General features: G+C 57.0%; 5 protein-coding genes across 5 annotated transcripts; 2 read left to right on the top strand and 3 right to left on the bottom strand.

Moving 5' to 3' along the window:
* Positions 1-470: 470 nt before the first annotated feature.
* On the bottom strand, positions 471-811 carry N657DRAFT_228646 (uncharacterized protein). Its single transcript, XM_062786308.1, has one exon. It carries the CDS (start codon positions 700-702, stop codon positions 505-507), a length of 198 nt encoding a protein of 65 aa, XP_062651576.1. The 5' UTR covers positions 703-811; the 3' UTR covers positions 471-504.
* N657DRAFT_228551 (uncharacterized protein) lies at positions 774-1,849 on the top strand. The gene has a single exon (XM_062786307.1). The coding sequence runs from the start codon at positions 921-923 to the stop codon at positions 1,467-1,469; it is 549 nt and encodes a 182-aa protein (XP_062651575.1). The 5' UTR covers positions 774-920; the 3' UTR covers positions 1,470-1,849.
* A 761-nt stretch (positions 1,850-2,610) lies between these two features.
* Positions 2,611-3,779, bottom strand: N657DRAFT_228389 (uncharacterized protein). Its single transcript, XM_062786306.1, has one exon. It carries the CDS (start codon positions 3,486-3,488, stop codon positions 2,718-2,720), a length of 771 nt encoding a protein of 256 aa, XP_062651574.1. The 5' UTR covers positions 3,489-3,779; the 3' UTR covers positions 2,611-2,717.
* Positions 3,780-6,856: 3,077 nt separating this feature from the next.
* N657DRAFT_631553 (uncharacterized protein) lies at positions 6,857-8,426 on the top strand (the record flags this gene model as incomplete). Its single annotated transcript, XM_062791069.1, has 7 exons — positions 6,857-6,946; positions 7,146-7,279; positions 7,379-7,457; positions 7,662-7,798; positions 8,105-8,116; positions 8,206-8,333; positions 8,383-8,426. The coding sequence occupies 7 exons, from the start codon at positions 6,857-6,859 to the stop codon at positions 8,424-8,426; spliced, it is 624 nt and encodes a 207-aa protein (XP_062651573.1).
* Positions 8,427-9,170: 744 nt separating this feature from the next.
* N657DRAFT_669569 (RWD-domain-containing protein) lies at positions 9,171-12,430 on the bottom strand. Its single transcript, XM_062795492.1, has 2 exons — positions 11,425-12,430; positions 9,171-11,244 (listed from the first exon to the last, which is right to left on the bottom strand). The coding sequence occupies exons 1-2, from the start codon at positions 12,023-12,025 to the stop codon at positions 9,671-9,673; spliced, it is 2,175 nt and encodes a 724-aa protein (XP_062651572.1). The 5' UTR covers positions 12,026-12,430; the 3' UTR covers positions 9,171-9,670.
* Between the last annotated feature and the right edge of the window lie 305 nt (positions 12,431-12,735).

The raw sequence follows: 12,735 nt of genomic DNA, 5'->3' as shown, positions 1-12,735 counted from the left end.
GGAAGGAGGGTGAGGAACGGGGAGGGCGATCTGGCAGTCATTCCCGAGGCCCTTGCTTGTCGAGATGGGGCAGGATAGCGGCTGGGGGGGTGTTCCCCCCCCCCCCCCCATGACGGACCAGGGTGTGATTGCACACCTTGTTCTTGTTACTTTACGCGTTCTATCTGCTATGCTTGTTTCTTCCAGGTCTGTTAAGGAGGGGATGGTTAGCATACCGCACACTCCCCTTGATATCGACCATGAATAGCCTCGGTGGAGTGTCCTTGGGGCAAGCTCTCCAGAAACAACGGGAGAAGGCGAGCTCAAGAGCCATTGTCTTGTCACTATTGTGGTACTCAGAAAGGGAACAGGCCTCATCGGAGGAGCCGGTGGAATCAGGTACCTCGACGCCCATCGAGATAGGGCAAGGTGGACTCAAGTTCTCCAAAACAGATGAAGACTGGCCTGCCATGCCTGTCTTTGTCTTTCTGCCGAGCGGGAAGAGACGCCAGCAGAATCCGTACCTTAGGGCTTCGGAATATCAATGCGCGAGCTGGATGAGGAATGGCCGTGGAGCAGGACCGGCACCCAGTGCGATGGGGGGTACTGAATGGATGCGAAAGGGGGGTGTGGCTTGTTGCTGGTGAAAAGGTGAGAGGGGGGAAGCGGACAGAACGGCACGCCCGCCCTCGGCCCCTCCTCCGTCCTCCAATCCTGGCTCATCAGGCAGCTGGGCAAGCCGGCTCGACGACCATGTTCGGCCGAGGGAACAAGGGGATCTGATTAGCACCAGAATCCTCCGAGGAGCCTACCCTGGGCGGGCAAGCCCTCGACCCGCAATTTTCTAGAAGACCGTTGGGCAAAGAAACGCAGCGATGAAAAGCCCCGTCTGAGAGAGGGGGTCAAAAGACGGTTCACGAAATTACGGTCGACCAGGGTAGATGACGACGAAATCAGAGTGCCCCAGCAGATCTCGGCTGGCAGAGGAAGTGCACAATCAACCCCTGTCCACCCCGCCGAAACGGCGACACGGCGAGAGGCAATATCATCAGAGCAGTTATACTGTTGGTTGGTGGTTGTTCAACTGCTGTTCCGAACGCCGCTCTTGTGCCTCGCAGAATTCGCACGAGGCTCTTCAGAACGACGGGAGCCCCCACTGTTGTGGTGCCGGGATACCGTCGCGGTTGGCGATGACCCGCAACGTTCAGCCGCGCCGAACGACGCCGGGCCCTAACAGCAGAAGAGGAAGCTGGGGCCGCTGTGGACCGAGGCAAGTCTCGAGTCGGCTCCGCGTGCACAATGCGTTGTCTCTCGCTTCCTCTCAAGGAGGAAGGAAGCACAAGCGATCGGCGGTATATCAGGTATCCGTACTGATAAAAGATGACAAACGAGCAGTCGACACTTTCTGCCAGAGACGGGCGAATTGGCGCGTTTTCTTGACGTATTCCACGTGTGCCGATAAGGAAGATAATACGAAGTGGGAAAAGTAGATTCAGCTAAGGTTCCGACGACCCAGCCAACTGGTTGGGCACGAGAGGGAGGGCAACTGCTGATTGTTTAGGTGGCCCGCGCCTTTCGTCCACGGCACCGGTATGTGCTCTCATCGCCTGCGATCCCTCACCGAGGGGATCGCAGTCGGGACTTGTGTTTCCACAAGCCGGACGGCGGAGGTGGCTTGGGACCCCCCGGCTTCAACGCCCGATCCGGTCTAGTGCAGGGCAGGGGGAACCGGGAAGTCCCCCATGCCATCAGCAAAAATGCGGAGGTCGCAGTTCGGCGCCGTTCAAACGACATTCCCGAAAGGGAACTTGGTGCCTGGGCCCCGCCCTTGCAATGACTCCGAGGGAGACTGGACACCGGGCCGGCCAAACTGATAGGCCGCGAGACACTTGCAACAAAATCGATGTCGTCGTCGAATCAAGCTGCCACTTGTCCGTAGGTGTGGTGGCACGAGAGTCCCATACATGTGCTTACACGGCAGGACGACGTGCACACGCCTTGGTCATGGACAGACCCGCCGGCTTTGTGCTGGGGCATCGCCGTCAACCGGCAGCAGCAGTCAGCTCAGAGTGCATGGTGACGCATGTCTTCCCCAGTGTTCTGTCGTCAAGATTTGAATGAGCTAGGTCATGTTACCGCTCATGCAGGCTGTGAACTGAGGGGGCTGCTTGTGCTTGTGTCCTGCACGGCCGTCGCAGGTGATTGGGCCAGGACTACGGAACCTCGACGTCTTGGGTGTTGTTCAACGACATGCTCCTTGCCGTATCGTGCAGGTTGATGAGATGCAGAGATGCAGGCCGATGTTGTGGCAGGGTCTTGACGCCATCCCAAGTCCCGAATTGGCATCGGTGGAATTTACACCACACGCAAGCAGTGGGTTTTCCGTACGTGTGTAATCCGTAGGTGACACGTTTTTCGACATCATGGAAATTGTGTTTCTGACTGGTCTCGAGCAGGTGGATCGGATCTGGAGTTTGGTACTCTCGGTCAAAAAATTGTGGTTCTGGCAGCCACACGTGCAGCATTTCGTGGTGTGATGCAATGAAATTAATTTGCGATGCAGGCTTGCAGGCCGGGGAAGAGAGCGAAGGGAGGGTGAGATGACCAAGCTCCTGCTGTTTCTAAAAACGGACTCGGCAGCGGGTGGACGGCTGCCGCTCTTTCCACCCGGGAAGAAACCTAACCATGGCAGGCTCCAAGTTCAGCACCACCTGCCTGTTCATTGGCTTCGAGACAGCTCACAACTTTCTGAAAATCTCCGAATACTCATCTTCAGGTTCTGACAAGCTACAGCTCACAGCGCATTCCCACAAAAACAACCAGCAGTACGACAACGTGCGGAGCGAACCTCGAAAGGCCAGACAACACAGGTACGGACACGGAGTACCCACAGAACCCCAGCTGCCCATGTAGCTACACCTAGTGACTGCTTGGCCCTCCAGGATGGAGGGTGGGCGTGCGGGTCCCGTCACACCAAGATGCTCTTTAATTTTCTTTTCTCCCTCATTATGCCCTCCTCTTGTTGGTCGGCGCCTTTGACCGAGCACGGGGAAGAAGCGCGTGAGGGAAACGGCGGACCCCACCTGCCCATCGTCCAAGCCCGCTCGGCTGCTACCGGTGGCTGTCTGTTGCAATTGCGACTGCTGCTCCGAGCTTGTTGGTGGTTTGTCTGGGCGGACGTTGCAATCATGATCGAATCGGGCCAAGTCAGGGGATTCGCGGGGGATTTCGCGAGATCTGTTTCCGCATCTCACAACGTCCGCGCATCTGCCTGGCACAGCACTTCGATTGACATTTCTGTGTTGATGGCTTTCCTCGACATGCATCAGGGCCTGAGAGAAGAACAGAATGCAGCCAGCAACACGTGAACAGGGGCAGCTGGCTGTGCGCGCCATGAGCGAATTTCGTGCTGCAAGGGGGGCCGCCATGTCTCTCAGCAAGGCGCTTGTGGCTGTCAAAACTTCGCCAGCTGTAAGCCAACTGAAGCGAGCATATCTTGCATATGACATACATATTACGGTACGTTAGGTCTAGTAGTCTCATCCTCACGTCCCACAAGACGGTGCTTGCTCACGCCGCCCAGGATCTCGGCAGAGAGGAAAGACAGGCTACGAACTCAGCACTTCCGGTTAGAAGTTCAAAAGCTTGGTGCGAGCGATCTCGATGGAGGGACTCGACCAGACTAACACTTTGGTGGCGCTGTTCGACAATACCATCACCTACCCTCGTCGGCGAGGCGCCGGACTCAAGACTATGCGCCAAAATCATCCAAGGCCGATATCCTCCCTTCGTCTGTGATCCTATCACGGCAGGTTTGAGGATGTGAAGACGTGTTGGCCACCGATTTCTTTACATGGAGCTGTTGACGTTGGAGCCAGGCTGGAGCCATGTTGCATTAAACCCGGCTGTCAACTCGCATCTGCCATGATTAACCGAGTTTAGCACTCGCTTCGCATTCAAGTGTAGATCCAACTGCTTGGCTCTCTCTCTTCTCCGGGCCGGAGCCGGGAGGAATATCATTCTTATGGTCAACTCCCATCTCCCTCGTGCCTTTATCCATGCAGCACCTGAGGCGAGAGAGAGGACTTTTGTCAAGACTTTCCAGAATACACTCTCGGCTTCATCAAGAACAGAGCGAGTGTGCCTCTGCGTTTCGAGACTGCAGGCAAACGGTAACCTGCACTATGCTCCTTTTGGCAGCAACCCTCTGGATCCCCAGCAAATGACGGACTCGCTTGGGAAGAAGGAGCCTCGCTCATTCGAGGGATCTCCTCCCCTCGTTTCCCCGTGTCTGTGCCGGCATGGAGAGGCAAAACGGAACTGACAACCCTTCCCGTGATCATTACTGGACCGTGATGCGCTACGGACATCATGGCGACAAGCGGGAGCGGAAGCAGACATGCCATGTGGCAGCCGATTGAAGGTCCGAACATGAGCCCAATCTGCCGTTTTCCCAACATCCCTACGGAGGACTCAAGGAAGAGTCATCGCTTGGCCGCTTCCACGTGCTGATGGCGCGCTGCTCTTCTCACAAAAGCCGCTTCGTTCGTTCGGTTTCTTGGACTCTCGGCAAGACTCAATCCTTGTCCATCAATCCCAGGTAGGGCCCCTGGACGTGGATCAACACCCGCACCCCTCTAGCTTTCCAGCCTACTGCTCGACCTGGATCACCAAATGTACATATCAGCGAGGCCCGTTCAGATGGTTGCGGCGATATTAAACGCCTTCTAAGTAAAGAAACAAACAAATTTGACCCGCGCCACCCGTATACTATCGGCGTCTGATGGGACCTGCTGCAGCCCTACCCATCTCTTGCCCTAACCACCAGTAGTTACTCCCGGATCTCCAACTGACCGACCTCACCAATCTACCTGCTACAGATTCATGCTGTCGATCCTGGATCAAGCCGATTCCTGAGTCAGCCACAATCATTAAAACGTTCTAGAAGCCTGAGTTTGACTGCTATCAACAAGTACGAAACGCAACGATTTGGGATGCTCTACTGCGTCAGTCCAGTCCACGTGTACACGTGTACTGTGTAAACGGAGGCGCGCCCCGCGGGACAGGCGGCCGAGACATGGCGCCGCCTAGCCTGATCGAGTGCAGGCGGACAGCCCGGCCAAGAGTAGGGCTTCATCAGTACGCGTACCCCCTTCACACGCAGAGATGGATGAAAGGTCGTCGCACCATCTGCCACTGCTTGTCGACAAACGAAACTGCATGTCACGGGCCTCTTGCTGTTCGGGCTGGACTGGCGAATTCACAGTCCTCCAGTGTCCCGGGCGCCCGGAGGCTGATGGATCCCGCAGCTGGTGTTAACGTTGCTTGCGAGCTGCCAGCGGGTGCGGGAAGTCATCGGCTCCATGCAAAACTCCCTCACGGGATGACACCCTGCCAATCGAATCCCGGGGCCGTCTGCCGCAGGCTAAGTGCACAAGAGGGGCGCCGTTATGATGGAGCTAGCGACTTTAGCCTGGAAGGGCCGATTCGGCAGCACTGGCAATTTCCCAGCCAATCGCATTTGCCAATTGGGGAGATGGAAAACAAGGTGCGGCTGCGTGGATCGTGGCGCGCGCTGGACTTTGACTCCCTGACTCCTCTCTTCTCCACTCGGTCCGTCAAAATGCTGCAGCACGCAGGTGCCTGTGATCCGACTCGCGCACCTCGCTTGCGTCCTCCCTGATCGTTGTTACCACTGGTCCTCGACGCATAACTCGCCGCGCGCAACGAAGCTCGGAGGCATGTCAGGGGCCGGCTCCAGCTTCACAGATGGGTTTGCTGCCGATGGTGTTGTCTGCAAGATCAGTGTTTTGTTGCACCGCCCAGGCCCTGGTCTCCCGTCATTCCGACCGAAGCTCGTCCGAACCGCGGGCCTGGGGTTCCCGCCAGGGTCTCAACGCTATCCAGGCAACGCGGCCGTTTTGTCAAAGGTGACAGGGTTCGATGCTGGCCAACCCGGGGCTCTTACACTGTAGGTTTGAGGAAAACTCTCCATGATCATGACGAGCCAGCGCTTGCAAGCAGGAAACTCGTGCCGAGACCGGGACTCTGCTCATTGCGGTAAATGAGCCATTGCTTTTTCATTCCGCTTAGCTAGTTGCAGAAGACAATAGGCTCCATGTTATACAAGTCGATGTGATACCATGGGTTCAGTTAACTCGAGGAGGGGTTGAGAAATTGTGCAACCAAGCAAAGCTATGTTTTCTCCTCCCCAAGCAGACAAGGCTCGCCTTGAATTCGGAAATGAGAGAAGACCGACAAAAAGCATTGGCCGAACAAGCCTCTTGTCGAGGAGTTCCACTACCCGATTGGCATACCCTAACCGACTATATACACGCCTTCTGTGTGCGCGAGTTCTCGCCTTTCGATGGAGACAGACGTCGTCGGCCTTACACGATTACAGCAGCATGGAGATAATTTCGGCAGTGATCCGAAAACCAGCACGACCTTGTCGTCTGATTCGAGATCTTCCCCACTGCCATTGGAACGCTCTCATCACAAGGGGGCAGCCGCACGTCACTACAGCACAAGGTACCATACGATACAACGCACCCCCGCACGCCCCTGGCTGGGGCTTAACGCTGGGTTGAAACATTCGCAAAAGCTTGAAACAATCGAAACACTTGCGACGATGGTGAGAATGGCTGCCTGGCTTGTTTCTCCAACGACGGACATAAACAAGCAACCCCTTGCCAGGATCATGGCCGGAAGGGAAAGTTCCTTTGGGTGGGCTCACTGGGCTGGGTCGGCCCTCCATTTGAAGAAAGCTTGAGCGGAACGGCGGGTCCCAATTCAACATCCGTGACTCGGTAGCCGCATTACTTTTCTTCCCTCATCACGGCCGTCATCCCTTTTGGAATGTCAACTCCGGGAAGAGATGGACTTCCACGACAAGAAGGGCAAGTGCATGAGGAAAGACGGGGAACATGACATAGAGATCGTGCTCCCTTCTCACCCCGGCCCGAATGTAAGGTACTCATGGATCGCAACCTGGTGCACCCTGTTGCGCTTGCGGAATCAAATACCGAGGAAGACAGCTCATGGTCATGCCTGGTCCAGTTATGCCATCAAACTGCATCTGGCAACGACAGCGTGGAGATCTGGGCTTGCTTGCTTGCTTGTTGACATTCATCGCATCGACAAAAGGAAATCTGGACTCACCATAGGAACCGGCACAACTCGGTACCGAGGAAGAACAGAAGTGGAATGATGAAGCCATTGGATTGGGCCTTGTTCTCCCGCCCATGTCCGCGCTGGCCAGCCACCAGTCGCCTGCTATCCTCCACAGTTCAGTCTGGCAGTGGGTAATGTCCCTACATAAGTTGGTCTCTGCTGATCCGGCTGCATTGCTTCACAAACTCACAAACCATGATCACTGCATGCGCGTAGCTCCGTACAGTTACATGCAGACGGTGGTCATCGAACGATCTGTGGGGGAGTTTAGGAACCCTGTCGGATACGACCTGAGCAGTGTTACGGTACCTTCTCGTCAATCCCCTCCCAGAATCCCCTGCCAATGGCCCCTCCGGGGCCTGCTTCCGAGATCAGGAGCCGGAATTTGCCTACCAAACGGCAGCCCATTGCCGGTGACAGGTCCGGGGAAAGGGAGATAGCACTGCAAGCGACGAGAACACCCGCACGCTGTACGGTGTCTGCCCCTTCGCCTGCGTTTCTGTCCACAGCACGCCAAATATCATGGCATCGCACAACAAGTTGAAGCACCAAGCGGCCAGGTGACGGAGGGGTTTATCCCCCATACCGCTGCCGTGAACCATGCGACGTCTCCTTCTTCGGCGGCCATGAGCAACATGCATGCCCGGTATGTGGCCCTGATATTAACTGTGCTCCATTACCCCGAAGCAGGGACGGGTGAAGGCGGAGAGCGAAGATGGGAGGGGGAAAAAGGTCGGGTGCTCATCCAACCGTTGGGCCTGGGCCGGGCCCCGTGTCGTTTTCCCCTCCCTTGTTCTCCCATCGCCGCTGCCACTCTACTACCTACTACGATGCTACCCTTATCTATTTGATGGATGAATGAGGCAAGATGCGAGACGAGAAGAGAAGGTGCCCTGTTTGTGGGCGGTGGGGGGCGCCTCCGAAAGGGGTAACAAACCTACTGCGTGTCTAGATTAATCGAGTGGTCAGTGGTCGCTGGCTGGTAGCGAGGGAGGGAGGCCGAACTTACCCCGTCTGTTCGGCTGGGGACTGCGCCCTGTATCTGTACAACAGGACGGCTGGGGTGGTTGTGGCGGATGGTGATATTGGAGGGAAGGAGGGGCAGGAGGAGAAATATGGGACGGACGTAGGTGGCTCAGGGCGGATGGAACTGCGGAGAGAACCGTGGTTTAGCGCGTCTGGTTTGTCTCTCTGTTTGGCTGGCTGACTCGATGGCTGACTTGCTGACAGGGCCTCATCCAGTCTGGGTTGACTTGTTCTCAGATCGACTATGAGTTATCCGTACTGACTGACGGTTGGCAAATTCAGAAACAGACAACTGGCGCTGGGCCATGGCCATGGCAGGCGGCAATAGAGACCGGTTGAGGTAAAGCTTGACAAAGCTTGGAACAGCGAGCGGGCCCCGTTTTGCTCCTCAGCGGAACTATGTGAGTCTTCATCGTCTTCAACTCTTCCGCTCCCGAGTCAGGTAATCCGCAAGCAGGAGGCTGCATGGCAAGTAAGTAGCCCACTACGTACAGCAGCACGCAGTAACGAAACGGCAGCGCACCGCAGCAAGCTACGCATCGGTATCTTCAACACCCCGCACGGAAGGTGTTCAATGCCACCCAGCCATTGAGGGCAAGGCTTATATTTTCCGAGAGTCTCCTTTGGGACGGAGCCATGCGCTGTTCAGAGCACCAGTCTTGGACGTATAGCTTCCATCTACCAAGAAGCGTTCGGAACTTACACCTAGACATCCGCCAGTTTCCCGCAGACTGACAACTCGCCGAACCTTGACGGAAGGAGTGCCACGCGCGGCACTTTGGCTGGAGAGATGGCGGCCCTGGCAGGCAACAACACGCAGCTCGTCCCAGACTCAGGCTTGAACTGCGAACACTGTCCGTACTTCCACCATGTAGACCACCTCAGGCCCTGAACTGAACCCAATTACACGCGTCCCTCGAGGGCCTACGTGGCATGTGCATAGATAGTCCATCATGAATTCATTTGTTCCTTGCTTTCTGCAGGTATAGATTGCGTGCCCTCTGCTGTAATATCCATGCGGGCCTACAAGGTACCTTGCCTGTAACCAACCATACATGCCTTAGGGCACTTTATGCACCCCAACGGTGGTTCGCTGCTGGTAGGTAGCACTGGACCACGGCGGTTCATAGCAGACTGCCCTTCTTCAAGCACATGGAACCTGCAGACCAGGGGCTAACTCAAGTAAGAGGAATGAACGGGAACGGATCGGCAGGAACAGCCGTTGACGGGAGGGCCTCAACAGGAACAGACAGTGTGACAGGCGCACCACATTGCGATGTCGCGTTGGGCAGGGTAAGGCGAGTGTCAAGGTGGGCATCTTTGGTTCCATCCATTGATCACCAAAATGGGACCAGATCGCTGTCTCTCGATGTATCTTGATGTGTCATGTGCGTGAATCTAAGGTTATGTCTTTCGTCTTGTCTCGTTCAAAAGGGGATATCTCAATCCTCGCTCTCAGCCTGTGAGTGGCCACATGCACCAGTTCCTCCCTTCAGATGTCATCATCCGAGTCCCCATCAAAGAGGATGTGCTCCTCGTCATTCAGCGCAAGCCGTACAAACTGCCTGACCCAGTCTTGATGGACAGGCGCCAACTCGCCGTCTTCCCCGATATCGCCCAAGTCGGCATTGTTGATATTGGGACGCTGTGCGCGCTCGCCGCCCTGATTCGCCGGGTTATTGTTGTTGGGATATTGCCGCTGCGCAGGACGTCCGCCAGCGGCGGCGCCACCGCCTCTTCCTCCTCGCAACCTCTGCTGTCCGGCGGGAACACCGCCTGCCCCTGGCGCGCGATGTCCCCTCTGAGCTGCCGGTCCTGCTCCCGCACCTGGACCTCCTCGAGCGGCTGCTTGCTGGGGTCCTCCACCTCGCGCCGCGGGCTGCTGATTCCGCGCTCTGGCCCCTGGTCCTGGCGCTCCTCGAGCTACTCCCGGCGCTGGCGCTGCTGGCTGGGCTGCAGGCGCCGCCGGCTGTCGGCCACGAGGTCCTCCACGCCCGGGCGCCGCCGGCTGGTTGGCAGCTATCCTAAGCACCAGAGGCCCCTCACGAGCTATGCCAACCTGTCCGCCGTCCGCATGTGCCTCTAGAGGTGGCGGCGGAGCGGGATGCCCGGCAGCATGGGCCTCCGCTTCCTCCTCGGGTTCCTCAATTTCCGGGATGAACTCCTGAACAGGTACAGGCAGCGCTTGGTTTGCGACCCCGCCGGGACCGCCCGCGAACCCAATGCCGACGTCGTCGCCGTCCCCCATCTCCAACTCCCACAGGCGCATATAGCAACCGGTAACACGGCCGTCCGGTGCCTCGTTGAAATGCTGATAAGGGTTGCCCGGGTCGAGCCAGGCGGAGCAGAGGTAGCAGAAATGCGACTGGCAGCGGTAGCAGATCATGTGGTTGCAGCCGTGCGTCTTCTGGGCGGGCGCCCCACACGTAGGGCACGGCGTGGTGTGCAGCCGCATGTACTCGATCGAGGCGAGCTCTTCGGCCGTAAGCTCTTGCTTGTCGCGGCGCGGAGTACAGCGGAAGAACTCGCCGTGCCACGACTGGTAGCAGCGGCTGCAGAAGGCGAAGCTGCACTCCTCGCAAATGGCCAGGAGCTCCTCGGCGGGCTTGTATGGTTTAGATTTGCCCACGTCCTCGGCGTGGTCTCCGTCGTCTTCCTCTTCAGAGGCCGACTCGTCCGATGCCTCAGCCAATTCCAGGCCTTGCGGTCTCTTGTGCTTTTTGGATCTCGCGGCGCCATTGCACCACTGACGCGGGCAGTAAATTGTGTTTTTGTCGGACTCAAGCTCCGTCTTGTACTTGAGGGTCACGTAGCGTTTGACCGTCTCCTGGTCGAGGGGAATCTGCAGCAGCTCGCTGGGGTTGATGAAGGTCTTGGGCTTCTTGCGTTTCCTGCCTGAAGAGGAGGTAACTTTGGCGCGCTCCTTCGCGCAGTTAGGTGCTAAGCATTTAACTGCTGCAATATCTCCTTCCTTGATGGCGTTATTGTAGAAGTCTTGCAAACAGGCAACACAGAAGACGTGACCGCAATCCAGCATCCGATGGCATACTGAGCCTTTCTTGGGTTCTGCAGGGAGTCAGTGAACGATCCGGATCAGGTAGAGACAAGTGTCCCAGATCAAAAAAGGAAGAGTGGCGCCGGGAGAGAGGCTGCTTAGGGAGCGGCCGAGGGGCTGGTGAGATGATGGTGGCTCTCCATCCCAACGAGCACCCCTGGAATAGGAAAGAGACAGAGACGGAAACGCACCTAAGCACACACCGCAGTCGAAAGTCTCCTTCTCAAACGCCGCCTTTCTCGCCTGGATGTCGTAGTCCAATATAGCAATCTTGTGCCTAGAATCGACCGCCAGCGACCCCTTCTCGTCGACCAGACCAAAGACATTCTCGGCGGCCTGCTGCACGTGGTCAATGTAGGTGAACCCGACAATGTCCCGTCCTATCTCTTCCCACAACCGCGAAGCATCCTCCTGCAACTGCCTCACGGTCTCAGCTGGGAGCCATGGCGGATTGGTCGAGATGGCGACTTGCGGCGGCTGTTCGGCGGGGTACCGTGGACCGACGGTGATCTCAAGACGCAGTGAGGGGAGGTGTGCTAGCTCGTGAGAATCGACGGCGGCTTGTTGATCTGGACCGGCAACGACGGCGCCGTTGGTGGCGCCGTTCGCGCTCGGTGGGAGGGCATCGTCGGCGACGGCGGGGAAGAAGACGGTAACAGCTTTGGACGGGTTGACAGGGACGTCGAGGGCGATCGTGTACGGGTCGTCGGGATGCAATTGTTGAAGCTCAGGGTAGATGGCACAGAGGGAGCTGAGCTCAACGTCGCGTGGGTTATCGAGATCGTCAGCCATTTGTTGAATCCCTCCTGAGCTGCCCGACTGCCCCCTTCCCTAGTCAATTTGAGGTGGCGCCCTCGACAGAAGTGTTGCGATAGATATATTGTGCGACCGAGCCTTCGCTCGTGATCCAACTCAACAATATGAATTTATCTCGTATTGCCACGCACGAGAGAAGCCGAAGTCGTCCGAAACTTGGAGGAATTCCGACCGCTGCAACGCTTGATCCGCCAGAAATATTCTTTTGGTTTGTCAGGTCGGCTCAACAAACTGCTGCGACGGAAGAAATCCACTGTCATGGCGGCATCCTGGACAGAAGCACTGGGGCTGGCACGAAGAGGCAAACCACTCTCTGCGATGCTGCAGACCGTTAAGCTGCTAACGATTTATCGATCCATCTGGACCGGAAGTTTCGATGACTCGTCTCGGCCACTGCGGCACCAGCGGCGCCGGGCCCGCATGGCCCCACTCCTGCTCCAATGCGGAATATGTGGTGGCGGTCTTCTGGGAGCACATTGGACGCCGAGACCAGTCTGTCTGCACGTGCTCTGGGCTGAACTCGGTAGCTTGCACGTCCAAGTGAATACCGGACGCTAGCAGTTCACGACACCTTAATGCTGCCTATGGCAAACTCCTAACAGGCACCCAGCTGGACTTAGTAACCCGAGCAGCAATGTGGTAACAACATCCGACGTAATATTCGAAATCTGCCAGCCCACCTAAAC

Source organism: Parathielavia appendiculata (assembly GCF_033297405.1).
Source record: "Parathielavia appendiculata strain CBS 731.68 unplaced genomic scaffold N657scaffold_2, whole genome shotgun sequence".
Taxonomy (NCBI): Eukaryota; Fungi; Ascomycota; class Sordariomycetes; order Sordariales; family Chaetomiaceae; genus Parathielavia; species Parathielavia appendiculata.
Note: the sequence above shows the minus strand (reverse complement) of the source record. Positions and strands in the feature narration are given on the sequence as shown.